Genomic DNA, 17,452 nt, shown 5'->3' with positions numbered 1-17,452 from the left:
GACCTTCATGTCTGTAACTGCGTGACCAGAGAGATTGAAGTGTTCTCCGACTGGTTTATGAATGTTATAATTCTTGACATCTGATTTGTGTCCATTTATTCTTTTACGTAGAGACTGTCCAGTTTGACCAATGTACATGGCAGAGGGGCATTGCTGGCACATGATGGCATATATATACCTGGATTTGTGCTGGAAATGGCCCACCTTGATTATCATACACATTGTAAGGAGAGTGATCACTCTAGATAAGCTATTACCGCAGGAGAGTGGGGTGGGAGGAGGTATTGTTTCATGGTCTCTGTGTATATAATGTCTTCTGCAGTTTCCACAGTATGCATCCAATGAAGTGAGCTGTAGCTCACGAAAGCTTATGCTCAAATAAATTGGTTAGTCTCTAAGGTGCCACAAGTACTCATTTTCTTTTTAAGAAGGAAAGTGTAACATTAGAATCTGACCAAGATAGTTAACAACCCTGCATTTGCAGCAGCTGCAGCAGCAGATACATAGGAATTCAAATGCCCATAAGTGGTCAGGACCATGTTTTATGTTTCATACAAAAGATAGAACCTTCCAGAAACATTACAGCCCATCACCACCATGCTGGGACACGGGTTCTGTACTAACTCAGAGGAAGGAATACTATGTTTTCCATTTTTTTAAATGACTGTGAATTGATGTAACTTCTCTTGCAAACAATGTGAGGCATCCAGCTTAAACAAAAGCAAAGAAAACTAGGGCCTGATTCTTCTTCCATTGACTTCACTGGGATTAGACCCTCAAGAATTAATGCTTCCATCCCTAACCTTCTTGCAGCAGGTCTCTTCCAATAGTGGGTGATAATGCATGCCATATGCACTGCAATATTTCAGACCAAATGGCACCACTTAACGACCAAGCGTCAGCCTGATCGTTGTGGATTTTAAGGCAACTGAAATTAAAATCCTATTTCAAAAAGTTGGCATGAAATGAACTTCAAGTTTTTCTTTTATGTGTTACTTTGAACATCTTTTCAGCAGATTTTTTCCCTAGTATTCCACCCTCTCCCTGCTGCTGCTGAAAAAGTCATCCCCATGGATAAGGCTGTTGAGAAGAGCAACTCGCGGTGTTCAGAAAAGCATGGTGTTGCAAGTCAGCCTTCCACTAACCTGACTGAACAATTCAATTATATTTTAAGGGATAAATGGAAATGCAGATCTGGCTGTGATCCAGGGATCAGGCAGATAAATGGGCTAGCTGAAAGGGAACAACTGCACTTTATAATGGAAAGAGAGGCGGGGAGATTTTTAACACAGAAAAAAAATTAACAGGGAACTTTCCCCTCTGGCTCAATAGTGATGATTTCTTACTAAATTCACCTAATCTATCCTCCATGTCGACTCCCTGCATTGATTGCTCATCTCCTATTGCATCATAGTCAAGCTTTTCATACTCATACACAAAGGGATGCATAATCTTGTCTCCACCTACATCTATGACTTCTTTCTTGCTTGTTAAGTCCTGTGATTCCCCCTCCTTTCTTCCCACTCCTAACATCCCACCCCTATGCCTGGAACAGTCTCCCTCATCATCTCACTTAAGCTCTCTTTCTTTTCTACTTCTAATGCTTCCTTAAAACTCAGTTCTTCTCTTCAGAAATCTTCATACTCTCCCTTCTCTTGAACTGTTGTCCCATGACTTGTCTTATCTCAGGCATGTCTACACTTAAAACAGCACACTTGTAGCACTCAGTGTAGAAACTACTTATGCTGACAGGAGAACCCCTCCCATTGACATAGATAATCCACCTCCCCAACAGGCGGTAGCTAGGTCAATGGAAGAATTCTTCTGTTTTTCACATGCCAGAGCAACGTAGTTATTCCAACCTAATTTTCTAAAGTAGGCCAGGCCTCATTTAGGCTCCAAACCTTGAAGGATGAGGGCCATGGGTAGAGAACTCTTCAGGGCAGGGAACATGCCTCATCAATGTTTGTATAGCACTATCACATCAATAAACAGAGCTATATAAAATAAACCATCAATTCAAAGTAACAGCATAACTATATATGAAAAACCACTATCACCACAACCTCTCAGCCGTAGCAGATCTGGAAGAGGGAATGTACGTGGGATGGGTTAATATTGTTTTCTCACCCCCTCTTTTCTAAAGGCTAAATAGAAAACTAGCCAGGTCCTGAAATGACATGGTGGTTATATTGGAGGGTTGCAATTAGGACAATCCCAGCAGGCCTGAAAGCACCGAGGAAGATACCTAAACTGAAAGGAAGCAGTGGCAGCTCCTCTCACAACTTTAAGCATGTAACTCCTGTCAGGAATTCCCACTCTTGGATTTCGATCGTGCTGCTCCATCTGATTTCTGGGATGCAATGGGTGGCGTTGGTGCAGTCAGTAATTAAATCCCACAGCCATTTGGTATGGAAAAATCTGATAATTTATGACGAGAAAGGTGAGGGTTGTGCGTACTGTACTTTAGATGCAGCACGGTAGAGCTTGTTAGAATTATTACTACTACAAAATTTTAAAAACAGGATTTTTTAGATTTGATATTAGAACTGCGTGGGTGTAATAACAAAATGAAACCCCACCCTTTGAGCTTCCCCAATTCCCTATAATAGGACAGTGCTTTACTTGCCTTATCTTTCTAAACTTCTTTGCACAGCCACTAACCACATGTCCACAAACGTGTTTCTCACAGCACATAAATACATGTGGCAGGTTTCTATAGCTGACAATTTTAGCCTCTAAGATGAAGAGAAGTAAACTGAACACCTCGTAATGTGCTTAGACCATTATATCACACCTCAAAGATAGACATTTTCACCTCTATCTTATTCTTACAAACTGTCAGACCATAGTGAAGGTCAAGTGTCAATTTAGGTATCTGTCTACCTAATTTAGGGTTTTCCAGAGAGCCATCAACAGAGCATCCAAGCCTTGCTATATGGATATATTCTGTAACATCAGCTAAGCTAGATATAGCATAACCATCCAAAAGAACACTCTACATAAGAGTTTACTCTCAAGTTGTTGTAGGGTCAACTTCCGGCTGGAGGATGGATGTAAGTCACTGGGGAGGGAACTGGAACTACAAATCACCTGATACCTCAGCTGTAAATATCTAGAGTCTGTTAAAATCACCCCAATATTCTTGTGAATAGGATTTCAGGGTACAATTCTGCCTCTGCCCATCGCTGCTATCTGGACAACAATGACTTCAACAGAGATCCCATAATCAACTTGCATTAGGGCAATATGCATGCTGTAAGAGACTGGATCAGATTATAGAACCACTCTGGTCTTTCTTATACATATTACTATGAAGATTTTTCAGAAGATTTTACCTAATATCCCACTCTCCCCTGCTGCTGAAAAAAAGTCATCCCTTATGGATAAAGCTGTCAGGAAGAGAAATTTACAGTTGTTCAATGTTCAGAGGAAAGATGCTACATATATATATACACACACACTATATACACACACATTTTTTGTGTGTGTGTGTATATATATATATGTTGTTGCATACACACCCCATCTCTCACGAACAATAAACTAATGGCAACAGCTCAGCGTTCCAAATCTACCTTTTAAAAAAACATGTAACCCACATTAACACATTGTGGTTCTTTGTCCCCCCTCTAGTGGTTGGATCAGGTAAAGAGACTTGTGTGCCTGTAACTGCCTCATCGGCAAAAGAACGGTCCTTCAGCTCAAGCAGTAGAGGCTCATGCTTTCAGATGCAGAGTTCAGTCCCTGCAGATGACCCAGCCAGGGCACATGTGCATGTTCCAGTGTGAAAATAAATTTCAGGTAAGGAAACAAACATCAGTTTCAATCTTCCAAAAGCATCATTTAGAGTGAGATCTTTTCTCTTTTAAGTCATTGTTTTACGTGTGTCCTTTTAAACTCACACCTACAGTATGTGCAGTTAGAAAGGGAAAAAAGAAAATACAGAAGTGTTTGCCTTCCTACCTAGAGCAAATAAATAGAGGATATGAGCTGGCCAAGTTTACAGAGCCTTAGGCCACGTCTACACTTACAAACTTGTAGCAGCACAGCTGTACCGATACAGCCGTGCCGCTGTAAGAGCGCTCATGTAGCCGCATCGTGCCGATGGGAAAGAGCTCTCCAGTCGACATCAAAAAACCACCTTCACGAGCAGCAGTAGCTATGTCAGTAGGAGAGCATCAATATAGCGCTGTGCACACGGGGGCTTATGCCGCCTAAATTTATGCCGCTTGGGGTGTGTGTTTTCACACTCCTGAGCGACAAGTTTTGCCAACATAAGCGCTAGTGTAGACATGGCCTTAGACTATGGCCTACATATGGTTTGTTAGAGAGGAGCTAACAGTTCTGAGCCATCCAGGCAGGGTCTGCAAATACTTGGCAAAGCAATCAACCAAACTAATGAGCTATCAAGCTTCCCACCTTGAAGTTCTCCACTCCTGCTGTAGAGCTCCCTTCTCTGCTCACGCAAATAGGCACTCATGCTAATAGCATGGGAGGACGACTCAAACCTGCAATAAAAAGCATGCAGTCAGTCACACAACTCATGGTGCCTTTTCTGTAGCCACAAAGATTGAGATACTGTGTTAGATTAAATGAGAAATTATTTGTTACTTAATTCCATTAGCTCTGACAGCTAGGCGCTTTCCAAACAGAGAAGACCCAGCAAACAGGTGGATTCCACAAAACCAAACCTACACACTAAGCACACACCTCAGCTCCTAACCAGGAAGCGCTGCAGCCAGTGATTAAAACTCAATACTCCCCTGGAAAACTAGGAGTAACAAACTATTCAGTTATTTATTATTGTGTTGCTTCAGCAGCAGCCAAGAGGTGCCCACAGGGAGCTAACTATGGAAATCTCAATTTCAAGTCTTTCCTCAAAGCAGCCCCCACTAGATAGAGCTTGGGGGACAGGAAGTGAAAGAGCCTTCCAGCCTCCCACCAGACACAGAGAGACCCACCCAGGCTCCAGGCCCGGAAGACGTCTCTGATGGGGCACGACAGTAGCAAGCTTTATCAGCCTCCTAGCATTATCATTCACTCAGCTCTGAGACCTGGAGACTGGATTTTTCCTCTCAGTTGCTGAATTGTCATTTGTTGTTGGGCCTCCTACAGCACATCCCTCTCCTACCGCTATCCAACTTTACGCTCCCCCTGCCTTACTTGACTTCTCACCACCCCTCCTCTCTATCCTTTCCCCTCTGCTCCCTGCCTCCAGTTTCCACTTCGCACTCTTACTCATGCAATCCTTTCCTTTCCTCCACTTCAATCGCAAGTGATTCCAAGATAAAAGTCTCTAAAACTATGCTTTTATAATATAAATAAAACAATTATATAATCAAATGTGTTAAAAACCCCAAAACATGAGCTTAACATGTTGTGGACCCATTGCCACCTTGCTTGTACACCCATCCCTTTCCCACACACCATGGGTATCATTTTTGATTGTTCAGATTGCCAGCTCTTCACAGTATGGACACTGTGTATGGAGCCATGACTGACTGGGGCCTGTTATAGTATACATTATAATTTGAATTAACATAGGGCCTTTCATCTGAAGATCTCAAAGTTCTTTACAAGCATTCATCAGGTAAGCTACGCAACAGTCCTGTTATATGGGTATTACACTCACTTCAGAGATGGGGAAATTTTGAGGCACAGAACAATTAAATGACTTGTCCAAATGACACCAAGTCAGTCTCAGAATCTCAGGAACAGAACCCAGAAGTTCTGATTTCTACTGGTGTAGCTAGATCACATTCCCTCTACCCAGTTATCTACAAAATTAGCTTCCAAGGAGCTATACAAACTGCTCACACATCATACAGCTCTATCCATCTATGAGAGCAAGGCTCCATCGCCTGTTCAAGTGATTTCCAAAGTGGGGACTCGAAACGCGGAGATTTTTATGACAAGTGGATGGCTTCTCTAAATTGGAAGCAGGGGATGGAAATACAAGGAAGAGAGCCTCTCTGTCTGGAGAGAAAAAAACTGAAGATGGAATAGATGACAAGAATATGACTTTATCAAACAGGTGCATCCCTTGGCGGACAGAAAAGTTCCATTTCAACAGAGAGATTTCCATAGACACGTAGTGACAGCTGACAGAAGACAGATAACAGAATGAGAGATCCTGATAAGCGTCACTGTCACTAAGGTGCTAGCAGTGACTTAGTGACTGGAGCCTGAGTGGTAAAAGATGGCTATTCTTATGAAGTTAGGCACCATCATGTTAACCAATTATCCTTAACTTCATTTTCAACTGATAGAAAGGAGTACAGAGTACTGTGGGTGAAACAGAGCAGATTAATTCATCCTCCTCTCTCCTCAGACTGAGAGGGGCTGATAATGCTGCAGAATTTGCGTGCTAAGTAATGGAGAAAGGAGAGCAGCCCTGTGGCGCTCTGAAGCACATCTGCAAGTCATCTTAGAAATGGAATTAAATCCAAAGGGGAGTTCCGGCAGAGTAGACAGGAGCAGACAGAGAATCTGGGGAGAGAAATGTTGGGGATGTGGATCAAAAGCCACCTATTGGATCAGTCATGGCTGGGCCAGGTGTTCGTCCAACTCTTTGGAAAAAGTGAAAGCCTCTGATACCAGGGGAGTATGTTTAGTGATCTGGGGCTGGGATCTGTGTGCGCGCGCGCACTGTGCCTTGCTCACGGAGCCCTGATTTCTCACTGGCCCTTTAGGCCCTACCAGAACACAGACAATAAAAACTGGGTCTGCTATAGTTAAGGTTTGGAGAAAAGAAAAAAAAAGAATAAGGAGGCCACTGACTGGTTCTTAATGATTAAAGAAAGCAGGAGAAGCTTTAGGGAGGGCTGGAAAGAGGCCTAGCACCCAATACCTCCCTTCCCCCCAGACAGCTGCTTCAGCAGCGCAGGAGAGTGTTAATGCAGGACATATCTTCTCCTAGCCCATCCCACTGACAAAGTTAGGGCAAGCCATCCAGGGATGCCAAGTTCCTGCATTCTTCCCATTTCCACATGCTGAGCCAACCTAGCCAGGAGGACCCCACCTCCAACTCCAGCAGGACAGGCCTATGCTCACATTAATTTCCTTCCAGTTTCCTCAGAGTAACAGATTGACTGGATTTGTTAAATTTAGACTTCACATTTTCCTTCTCTGCTCCCTGCTGTTCCTCCTCATTATTATTATGTATCTGTACTACAACAGAGCCCAAAGGCCTCAGCTGAGATTGGGTCCCCTTTATGTTAAGCCCCATACAGATACATAATGAAAGACAATCCGGGCTTAGTCTAAATAGACAAGGCAGACAAAGTGGGGGGAGGGGAGAGAGAAACGAAGTATTAAGATCCCCATTTTACAGCTGGGGAAATGAGGCCTGGAGAAGTTAGAGACTAGTGCAGGAAACTGGTGGCAGAGAAGGGAATCAAACACAAGTCCCCTCCTGACTCAGTGCCTTAACGACAAGGTCAATCTTCTTCTCCTATCTGCATTACTCCCCAGACCCTACCAGCCTCCCTCTCCCTGGCAGTCAAATTGCTTCCCCATATTTTCTTCCTCTCTCACGTCCAACTCCCACTCCGCCTCACTCTTATTCCTACATTCCCCTCCCATCTGCTTCATTCTACTCCACACTTTCAACTCTAATTTCACTCCAAATTTTTCCTTTAAAATGTGATACGATTAAACGCCTAGTCTTTACGCAATGATCTTGTTTGTCCTGTTCTCCTTTTCCCTATGCAGCCCTTCAATTTCTGCTCTCGCTTGTGTGTTTTTCGTCTTTACTTCGACTGTAAGCACATCAGGGCAGGCATGATGTCTTACTACATGTTGTACGACTCCTAGCACAAAGGGGCCCCATTCCTAAGTGAAGCCTTTGGACACTACTGTAATATAAACAGTGAAGAAGGAACAGTGTACAGCTCTCGGATGACAGAAAAGCTCCAGCTTTGGTAGTTCATTTCCGTCTGAAGTGTCTGAAAACGTTATTAGTGCACAATACTTGATGCTCCAGAGACAACCTCAATGCCAGGTACTATTCTGGCATCATAACAACACTTACTTGAACAGAGGGTTTTTAGGCCTTTGAGGTTTCTTCTTTGCAAAGAAAGCAGCAAATTCTCTGCCAGAGCTGGCATAGCTAAGCTGGGCTGATGGTTCTGAAGCAGTCCGAGTGTTCTTCATATCCAAGTATTCTGTCAGCAGCATCTGAGAGCAGGGAGAAGACGAATGCAACATTTGAAATAGAACAGCGATGCAAGTTTATTCACAAATCCTAAGTGTCTTAACAGGACACTGCTAAACTAAAAAATGACAATTGGTAAAATTTTCAGAAGTGCCTAAGTGACTTGCAAGCCTAAGTCCAATTGATTTTCAATGAAGCTTAGCTCCTAAATCACTCGCCTAATTTAAGACCACCATAAAAGTACTGTCTACATTCCAGAAATTTTGCAAAATTTTTCAGATGCAGTCAGCACTGGTACAACTACACTGATGTTAACAACACTGAGAACTTTATTGTAGCTTGGCAGCTGGTGTTTAAAGACCTATCAATACCTACCATTAAGGTTCCATATCACGGTGCTTAAAACACTAGCTGCAGCCTATCTAGACAAGGCCTCCCAACATTGCTGACACCTCTGAAGCTGAACTTGTTCAGCAATGATGGAGGAGGGGTTACAAAATGTCACAGTGTAGACAAGGCTTTAAGATAATTAAAAATGAAGGAATTAGACACTTTATTCCCCTTCTGTTTATTATTTCCAATGTTTGGTTCTACTGCACCAGCTCAGTGCCACTGTGTTTGAATTTTCTGTACCACATAGATATCCACACTACTTCCCCCCAAAACACAAAATACCAATTCTACTGAAATACAGTGCATGATTAAATTATTTATTTTCAGATTGGTTTTTGTAAGACATGTTTTTTTTTGTTTTTTTTTAACTGAAATTTAGGGCATAAACTACATCATCATATCCCTTTAAATATATGTACCACACACCTGGAATATTTAAATGGATATATTTAACAGGAGAGATTAAAAAGTGCTGTTAATTCAAACAGTTGAATCACCACCTGAATTCTAGCTGATTACAGGGAGGGAGGCCTTATGGTCTAGTGGACTGAGCAAAAGTGTACATACTTAGATATTACAGTGATGGACACAAATACAAGAGGAGAGTGTGGACACAAGCCTGTCTAGTAGCAAAGAACCTCTGAATTTTCAACCTGACTATGCCACTTATTTGCTGTGAAGCCTCAGGCTTTCCCAGCAGAGCCTGTAAAGTACTTGAATTAGAGAAAGAGGAAGGATGGTCCAGCGGTTGGTACATTTCTCTGGGAGTTGGGAACCATGGATTGTTGCATACAGCTTAAAATGAGGGTCCTATTTTTGAAAAAATATGGCATGCCTGTCTCTCAGTGATTACCAGACCAAATGTACTTTCTATTTAAATAAGAATATGGATTTCTCCTCCCTTGCTACCAGCCCTCCATGCTCAATTTAGGATCTCTCAATCGAGCCGAGTTTTCTTCTAGACCATCATCAATGATGGAAGTTCTAAAGGGCAAACAACACCCTCAGTAAAATCTGTGCAACCCCAACACCTTCAGTGGAGCAGCAAAGAACTAACTGATTGGCCCAGGAACTACTAATTCTGTTCATTATGCAGAAACAGGATTACACTCCAGCTCATTCACTTTTAGCTGTGTTGGCTCTGGAGAGATAAAGGAAGCTAATGTAGTTTAAGAAAACAAAAACAAAACAAATTTACTTTTGTCAAGAAATTAAACTCCCTGAATATACTTGAGAAGCTTTAAGCATCTTGGAGCTATTGATAACACATTCCATTCTATTGTGAGCCAGCCAAACCGAATCAAAGTGTTGAGTGTAATGAGAGGAATACATCAGGACTGTGCTGTCTATTTTTAAACAAATTACTAAGAAATAGTATCTAGGAAATAATATCTAGGCAAAAGATATCATGCCACTAATTAGGAACAATTGAGAATTGCTCTAAAAAGATACAACACAATTAAATAAAGGTAACTTGATTTCAATTCCTAAAATATCTCAATTAAAACTTCATCTGAGAGAAGGTTTTAAAATACAAGCATGATTCTTGCCATATAAAAACTAATTACTACACTCAGGTTAATGTGGGTTTTTTTTCCCCAGTAATGTACCAGTGCTGCTCTGTATTCTCTGGTTAGGTATTTGCTTTGTTTACTTGAATCCATAACCTTAAAAATAACAAAAGGTCATATAAAATCTTTTCCAGGAAAAAAGCTTGGCAATTTTCCTAGTTCATGGACAGAACGTACTCATAATGGGCCCCATGATTTTGAAACTATCCTAAATCTAGAGCTAACATGAGCAGGATATCTGAAGTGAATAATGCAGTATTTTACTCAAGGATTACAAGATGTCAGTAAAGAGTTAAACTAGAACCACAAAGAACTGGTCTTGCTACAAGATCATCATCAAAAAAACACCAAAATGTATGGCAATATGTTTATACAGTCATAAGAGGGGTTTGAAGACAACCACAAACCAAAAGGGGAAATAACATGAGTGGTTGTGATGTCACCAGAACCTAAAGATAGATAAGATAAGATGAAGGGCTGGCTCTCACTATCTATGGACATTGAAAAACAGATAAATTATACCAATATGCACATAGGAGAAACCACACTGGATCAGACCACTGCTCCATGTGGTCCAGTGTCCTGACTCCAGCAGTGAGACCAAGTTCTTAAGAGAAAAAACATTATCTTTCAATACAACTGACCAACTGTAAAACACAGCACAATGAGAAAAGGAGTACTTGTGGCACCTTAGAGACTAACCAATTTATGTGAGCATAAGCTTTCGTGAGCTACAGCTCACTTCATCGGATGCATACTGTGGAAACTGTAGAAGACATTATATACACAGATTTCAGAGTAACAGCCGTGTTAGTCTGTATTCGCAAAAAGAAAAGGAGGACTTGTGGCACCTTAGAGACTAACCAATTTATTTGAGCATAAGCTTTCGTGAGCTACAGCTCACTTCATCGGATGCATACCGTGGAAACTGCAGCAGACTTTATATACACACAGAGAATATGAAACAATACCTCCTCCCACCCCACTGTCCTTCTGGTAATAGCTTATCTAAAGTGATCATCAAGTTGGGCCATTTCCTGCACAAATCCAGGTTCTCTTTGTGCAGGAAATGGCCCAACTTGATTGTCATGCACATTGTGTGGAGAGTTGTCACTTTGGATGGGCTATCACCAGCAGGAGAGTGAATTTGTGTGGGGGGGTGGAGGGCGAGAAAACCTGGATTTCTGCTGGAAATGGCCCAACTTGATGATCACTTTAGATAAGCTATTACCAACAGGACAGTGGGGTGGGAGGAGGTATTGTTTCATATTTTCTGTGTGTATATAAAGTCTGCTGCAGTTTCCACGGTATGCATCCGATGAAGTGAGCTATAGCTCACGAAAGCTCATGCTCAAATAAATTGGTTAGTCTCTAAGGTGCCACAAGTACTCCTTTTCTTTTTGTATATACACAGAGACCATGAAACAATACCTCCCCCCACCCCACTCTCCTGCTGGTAATAGCTTATCTAAAGTGATCACTCTCCTTACAATGTGTATGAAAATCAAGGTGGGCCATTTCCAGCACAAATCCAGGTTTTCTTTGCCCCCCCCCCCCAAACACAAACTCACTCTCCTGCTGGTAATAGCTCATCCAAACTGACCACTCTCCCTACAATGTGTATGATAATCAAGGTGGGCCATTTCCAGCAGAAATCCAAGTTTAACCAGAATGTCTGGGCTGGGTGGCGGGGGTAGGAAAAAACAAGGGGAAATAGGTTACCTTACATAATGAGTTAGCCACTCCCAGTCTCTATTTAAGCCGAAATTAATAGTATCCAATTTGCAAATGAATTCCAATTCAGCAGTTTCAAAAAAAAAAAAAAAAAAGAAAAGCAGCATCACTTGCCCCATAACCTCAGCCGTGCGGAACACAATGCCATCCACAGCCTCAGAAACAACTCTGACATCATAATCAAAAAGGCTGACAAAGGAGGTGCTGTTGTCATCATGAATAGGTCGGAATATGAACAAGAGGCTACTCGGAAGCTCTCCAACACCACTTTCTACAAGCCATTACCCTCTGATCCCACTGAGAGTTACCAAAAGCAACTACACCATTTGCTCAAGAAACTTCCTGAAAAAGCACAAGATCAAATCTGCACAGGCACACCCCTGGAACCCCGACCTGGGATATTCTATCTACTACCTAAGATCCATAAACCTGGAAATCCTGGGCGCCCCATGATCTCAGGCATTGGCACCCTGACAGCAGAATTGTCTGGCTATGTAGACTCCCTCCTCAGGCCCTACGCTACCAGCACTCCCAGCTACCTTCAAGACACCACTGACTTCCTGAGGAAACTTCAATCCATCGGTGATCTTCCTGATAACACCATCCTGGCCACTATGGATGTAGAAGCCCTCTACACCAACATTCCACACAAAGATGGACTACAAGCCGTCAAGAACACTATCCCCGATAATGTCATGGCTAACCTGGTGGCTGAACTTTGTGACTTTGTCCTTACCCATAACTATTTTACTTTTGGGGACAATGTATACCTTCAGATCAGCAGCACTGCTATGGGTACCCGCATGGCCCCACAGTATGCCAACATTTTTATGGCTGATTTAGAACAACGCTTCCTCAGCTCTCGTCCCCTAACGCCCCTACTCTACTTGCGCTATATTGATGACATCTTCATCATCTGAACCCACGGAAAAGAAGCCCTTGAGGAATTCCACCATGATTTCAACAATTTCCATCCCAACATCAACCTCAGCCTGGTCCAGTCCACACAAGAGATCCACTTCCTGGACACTACAGTGCTAATAAACAATGGTCACATAAACACCACCCTATACCGGAAACCTACTGACCGCTATTCCTACCTACATGCCTCCAGCTTTCACCCTGTCCACACCACACGATCCATCGTCTACAGCCAAGCTCTGTGATACAACCGCATTTGCTCCAACCCCTCAGACAGAGACAAACACCTACAAGATCTCTATCAAGCATTTTTACAACTACAATACCCACCTGCGGAAGTGAAGAAACAGATTGATAGAGCCAGAAGAGTTCCCAGAAGTCACCTACTACAGGACAGGCCTAACAAAGAAAATAACAGAACGCCACTAGCCGTCACCTTCAGCCCCCAACTAAAACCCCTCCAACGCATTATTAAGGATCTACAACCTATCCTGAAGGATGACCCAACACTCTCACAGACCTTGGGAGACAGGCCAGTCCTTGCCTACAGACAGCCCCCCAACCTGAAGCAAATACTCACCAACAACCACATACCACACAACAGAACCTCTAACCCAGGAACCTATACTTGCAACAAAGCCCGTTGCCAACTGTGCCCACATATCTATTCAGAGGACACCATCACAGGGCCTAATAACATCAGCCACACTATCAGAGGCTCGTTCACCTGCACATCCACCAATGTGATATATGCCATCATGTGCCAGCAATGCCCCTCTGCCATGTACATTGGTCAAACTGGACAGTCTCTACGTAAAAGAATAAATGGACACAAATCAGATGTCAAGAATTATAACATTCATAAACCAGTCGGAGAACACTTCAATCTCTCTGGTCACACAATTACAGACATGAAGGTCGCTATCTTAAAACAACAAAACTTCAAATCCAGACTCCAGCGAGAAACTGCTGAATTGGAATTCATTTGCAAATTGGATACTATTAATTTAGGCTTAAATAGAGACTGGGAGTGGGTAAGTCATTATGCAAGGTAGCCTATTTCCCCTTGTTTTTTCCTCCCCCCCCCGGCCCCGCCCCGACGTTCTGGTTAAACTTGGATTTATGCTGGAAATGGCCCACCTTGATTATCATACACATTGTAAGGAGAATGATCACTCTAGATAAGCTATTACCAGCAGGAGAGTGGGGTGGGAGGAGGTATTGTTTCATGGTCTCTATGTATATAATGTCTTCTGCAGTTTCCACAGTATGCATCCGATGAAGTGAGCTGTAGCTCACGAAAGCTTTTGCTCAAATAAATTGGTTAGTTTCTAAGGTGCCACAAGTCCTCCTTTTCTTTTTGCGAATACAGACTAACACGGCTGTTACTCTGAAACACAGCACAATGAGGGAAAGTACTTCCTGCCCCCTGCAGGGGATCAGCTGAAGCCCTTTTAATTTTTAACAAAGCAGATCTTATTTACATGTATGAAAACATCTTTAAAAAAAAAAAAACTTACTCAGTTATTTGCCTCAATAACATCCTGCTGTATTAGTTCCATAGGCCAATTGTACCCTACATACTTCTCAGCTTGTCTTCATCCATCTCAACATTTTCTGCATCTCTTCCACCCCAACATCTCCAACAGTTCTGCACCCTCTGCAATCCTCACAATGCAAGACCTTAATAAACTCCATATTTCAGTGTCAAAAATTATTAGCCTGGCATGTACTTATAAAAACCACAGTCAGCTTAAACTTTAAAATCAATAAAATCACATTGTTCTGCCTACCAAAGTGAACAGGAGTTTCACCACAGGACAAAGTAAGGATTTCAGGATTTGTTCCTATAACATTTGATTAACAGTTGCTAAACCATCAATCAAAAAACTCAATATAATACAACAATGTTTATATGGTGTCTGGGAGCGTCCAGACAAGAGAACCACAGCAGCAGAACCCTTTGAAGCACTTTGGGCTACAAGGCAGGCAAGCGACACAAACCCTCACTGGTCTGGTTAGACCAGAATATGACACGAAAGTTCCACTGCACTGGATGCAGCTATACTGACTTACATTACCTGATGATCTGGCCCATTACCTGATGATCTGGTTTTTAAGGAAATGGTTAATGGTGGTAAAATGGAAGCACAAGTGGTGGAATTCTCCTCTTCGCAGCCCTGTGAAGATCTCCAGCACCACACTACTTGGAGTTGGCATTAGGAACAAGATTTACTCTCAACTTATCATTGCCTTTCAACATGACGGATGGCACCAGTCCATTTAGGTTATTTATTATTGCAGCCAGTACTTACATGTTGCTAACTTTACTTTGGGCAGAATCTTTCCTACTAGACATCTGAAAATATTTTGGAGAGTTAAATTTTAATTCCAGAATTTATGAGAGAGAACAAGAAGCTGAGGCTACAAGCAAAGAGAAAGCAAGTTTTATGTTGACATTTGCAATCAGCAAAGGTCAGTCGAGAGCACTTTCTAGATGCCAGTTTACAGATGGAGCCCTGGCACCCACAGATGCAAAACTGCATCAAAGTGCAGAGAGTTGGCTGGTGAAAGCAAAGCAAAGGGAGCAGACTAGAGAGGACACGCTGTCTGTGAAGACTGCTGAAGCAAGTCCATGGAAGGTTTTAACAACAAGGAAGGCAATGGCAAAACAGATCCTCAAGTGAATGGGGTATTTTAGTATGATATGTGGGCCTGTCTCTGTAAATGCAGGAAGATGGGCAGCAGCATTATTCACAAACTGGAAAGCTGGGACTTTGTGAGGCCCTCAAAAGAAGGGGTAGCCAAGGTAAAGTGAGGTGATATGAAAGCCTGTATGAGAATTTTGGTGAGAGATGTTTTGAGCCAATAGTACATACAACCATGGGCTAATTAACTGTATCAAACCTGTACTATCTGCATTTCAATAGCCAAACACCACTGTCACCCACAAATCCTGTAAAGTGTCAAAAGAAAACTCTTTGACTGTGTTTTAAAACTCAGATTTCTGCACAAACCATACTGGATGAAAAATTCAACAGAACAGAGGCTAAATACACAAAGGACTGAGACTTAAACAGAAATAGATAGGACAAGGCAAACACAGTAAGTCCAAGAGAGAATAAACACAGTCTATAAGGTTTCAGAGTAACAGCCGTGTTAGTCTGTATTCACAAAAAGAAAAGGAGTACTTGTGGCACCTTAGAGACTAACCAATTTATTTGAGCATAAGCTTTTGTGAGCTACAGCTCACTTCATCGGATGCAGTGGAAAATACAGAAGATGTTTTTATACACACAGACCATGAAAAAATGGGTGTTTATCACTACAAAAGGTTTTCTCTTCCCCCCAGCCCACTCTCCTGCTGGTAATAGCTTATCTAAAGTGATCACTCTCCTTACAACGTGTATGATAATCAAGGTGGGCCATTTCCAGCACAAATCCAGGTTTTCTTCTCTCCCTCCTCCCCCCCAACCCACTCTCCTGTTGGTAACAGCTTTAGGTTTGGGGCGGGGGAAGAAAACCTGGATTTGTGCTGGAAATGGCCCACCTTGATTATCATACACATTGTAAGGAGAGTGATCACTTTAGATAAGTTATTACCAGCAGGAGAGTGAGGTGGGGGGAGAGAAAACCTTTTGTAGTGATAAACATCCATTTTTTCATGGTCTGTGTGTATAAAAACATCTTCTGTATTTTCCACAGTATGCATCCGATGAAGTGAGCTGTAGCTCACGAAAGCTTATGCTCAAATAAATTGGTTAGTCTCTAAGATGCCACACGTCCTCCTTTTCTTTTTACAGACTATAAGGTGCAGTGAAGACTGTTTAGCGCGATACAACCTGTTCCATATAATCCTGATGCGCCGCATGAAATTAACTACAACAAGACAGTAAAAAAACTCAATTTTCTCAGTGCACTATCCAGGTCTATTATCATACAAGGACTAACGTTTTTTAAATAAAAAACAAAACCATTTAAGTAACAGAACGCCTGCCAACTCTACTGCATTCATTATCAATTCCAGTTGTTCAATTAGCACAGCCATTAGCATAGACCTGTGAATGTTTCTGTATCTCAGTGGGGGGGAGGGGAGGGGAATTAACCCCAAAAGTATTTTAAACTCAACTCTTTAAAGGCAGTTTTATTAGGTACTGAATCATACACCTTCTTAGCCAGCTCTGGAAGGTTTAAAACTGGAATTCTTTTATTTCAAAAGTCTGATGTGGTTGTGAGTTCTTTCTGCAGCTGCCAAGAACAATTGCATGGACCTTTTCGTACACACAACATACAGAACCATATTTGGTTTTACTGCACTTTGTGAAGGGATGTACTATGTATCTGAGAATATTTTACAAAGTAACGAGGTTCCATATTTATTAGCAGAGCAAAAGGAGAAGTCTTTAGACCAGTGATACTAAGACCACAGCGATTCAAGAGCCAAATTAGCGATCAACGTTACCCAAAATAACCACACCAGTGTGAGTTCATTGTTTCCATACATATGGTGGCCAAAGCATGCAGGGGCATACAAATGTTTAGCATATCTGGCACGTAAATACATTGCAATGCCAGCTATAAAAGTGTTATGCAAATGTCTCTTCCCACTTTCTGGTAACATTGTAAATAAGAAGAGGGCAGCATTATCTCCTGTAAATGTAAACGAACTTGTTTG

At 42.1% G+C, this 17,452-nt stretch overlaps 1 protein-coding gene across 7 annotated transcripts in view; it reads right to left on the bottom strand.

Annotated features, from left to right (window-relative positions):
• EXOC4 (exocyst complex component 4) overlaps nucleotides 1–17,452 on the bottom strand; it is a 600,856-nt gene that overhangs the window by 442,969 nt on the left and 140,435 nt on the right. For all 7 annotated transcript variants that reach the window (XR_012156857.1, XR_012156858.1, XM_073328862.1 and 4 more), the window contains exons 8-9: nucleotides 8,036–8,181; nucleotides 4,423–4,511 (exon numbers count right to left, since the gene is read on the bottom strand). Coding sequence is in view for 5 of the 7 variants with exons in the window: in XM_073328862.1 (XP_073184963.1) it covers nucleotides 4,423–4,511; nucleotides 8,036–8,181 (235 nt within the window). In the remaining 2 variants the exon portion in view is untranslated. The remainder of the gene's footprint in view (nucleotides 1–4,422; nucleotides 4,512–8,035; nucleotides 8,182–17,452) is intronic.

The sequence above is a fragment of the Lepidochelys kempii genome, chromosome 1 (assembly GCF_965140265.1).
Source record: "Lepidochelys kempii isolate rLepKem1 chromosome 1, rLepKem1.hap2, whole genome shotgun sequence".
Lineage (NCBI taxonomy): Eukaryota > Metazoa > Chordata > Testudines > Cheloniidae > Lepidochelys > Lepidochelys kempii.
The sequence above is the reverse complement of the archived record's forward strand: the minus strand, read 5'-3'. Positions and strand labels throughout refer to the sequence as shown.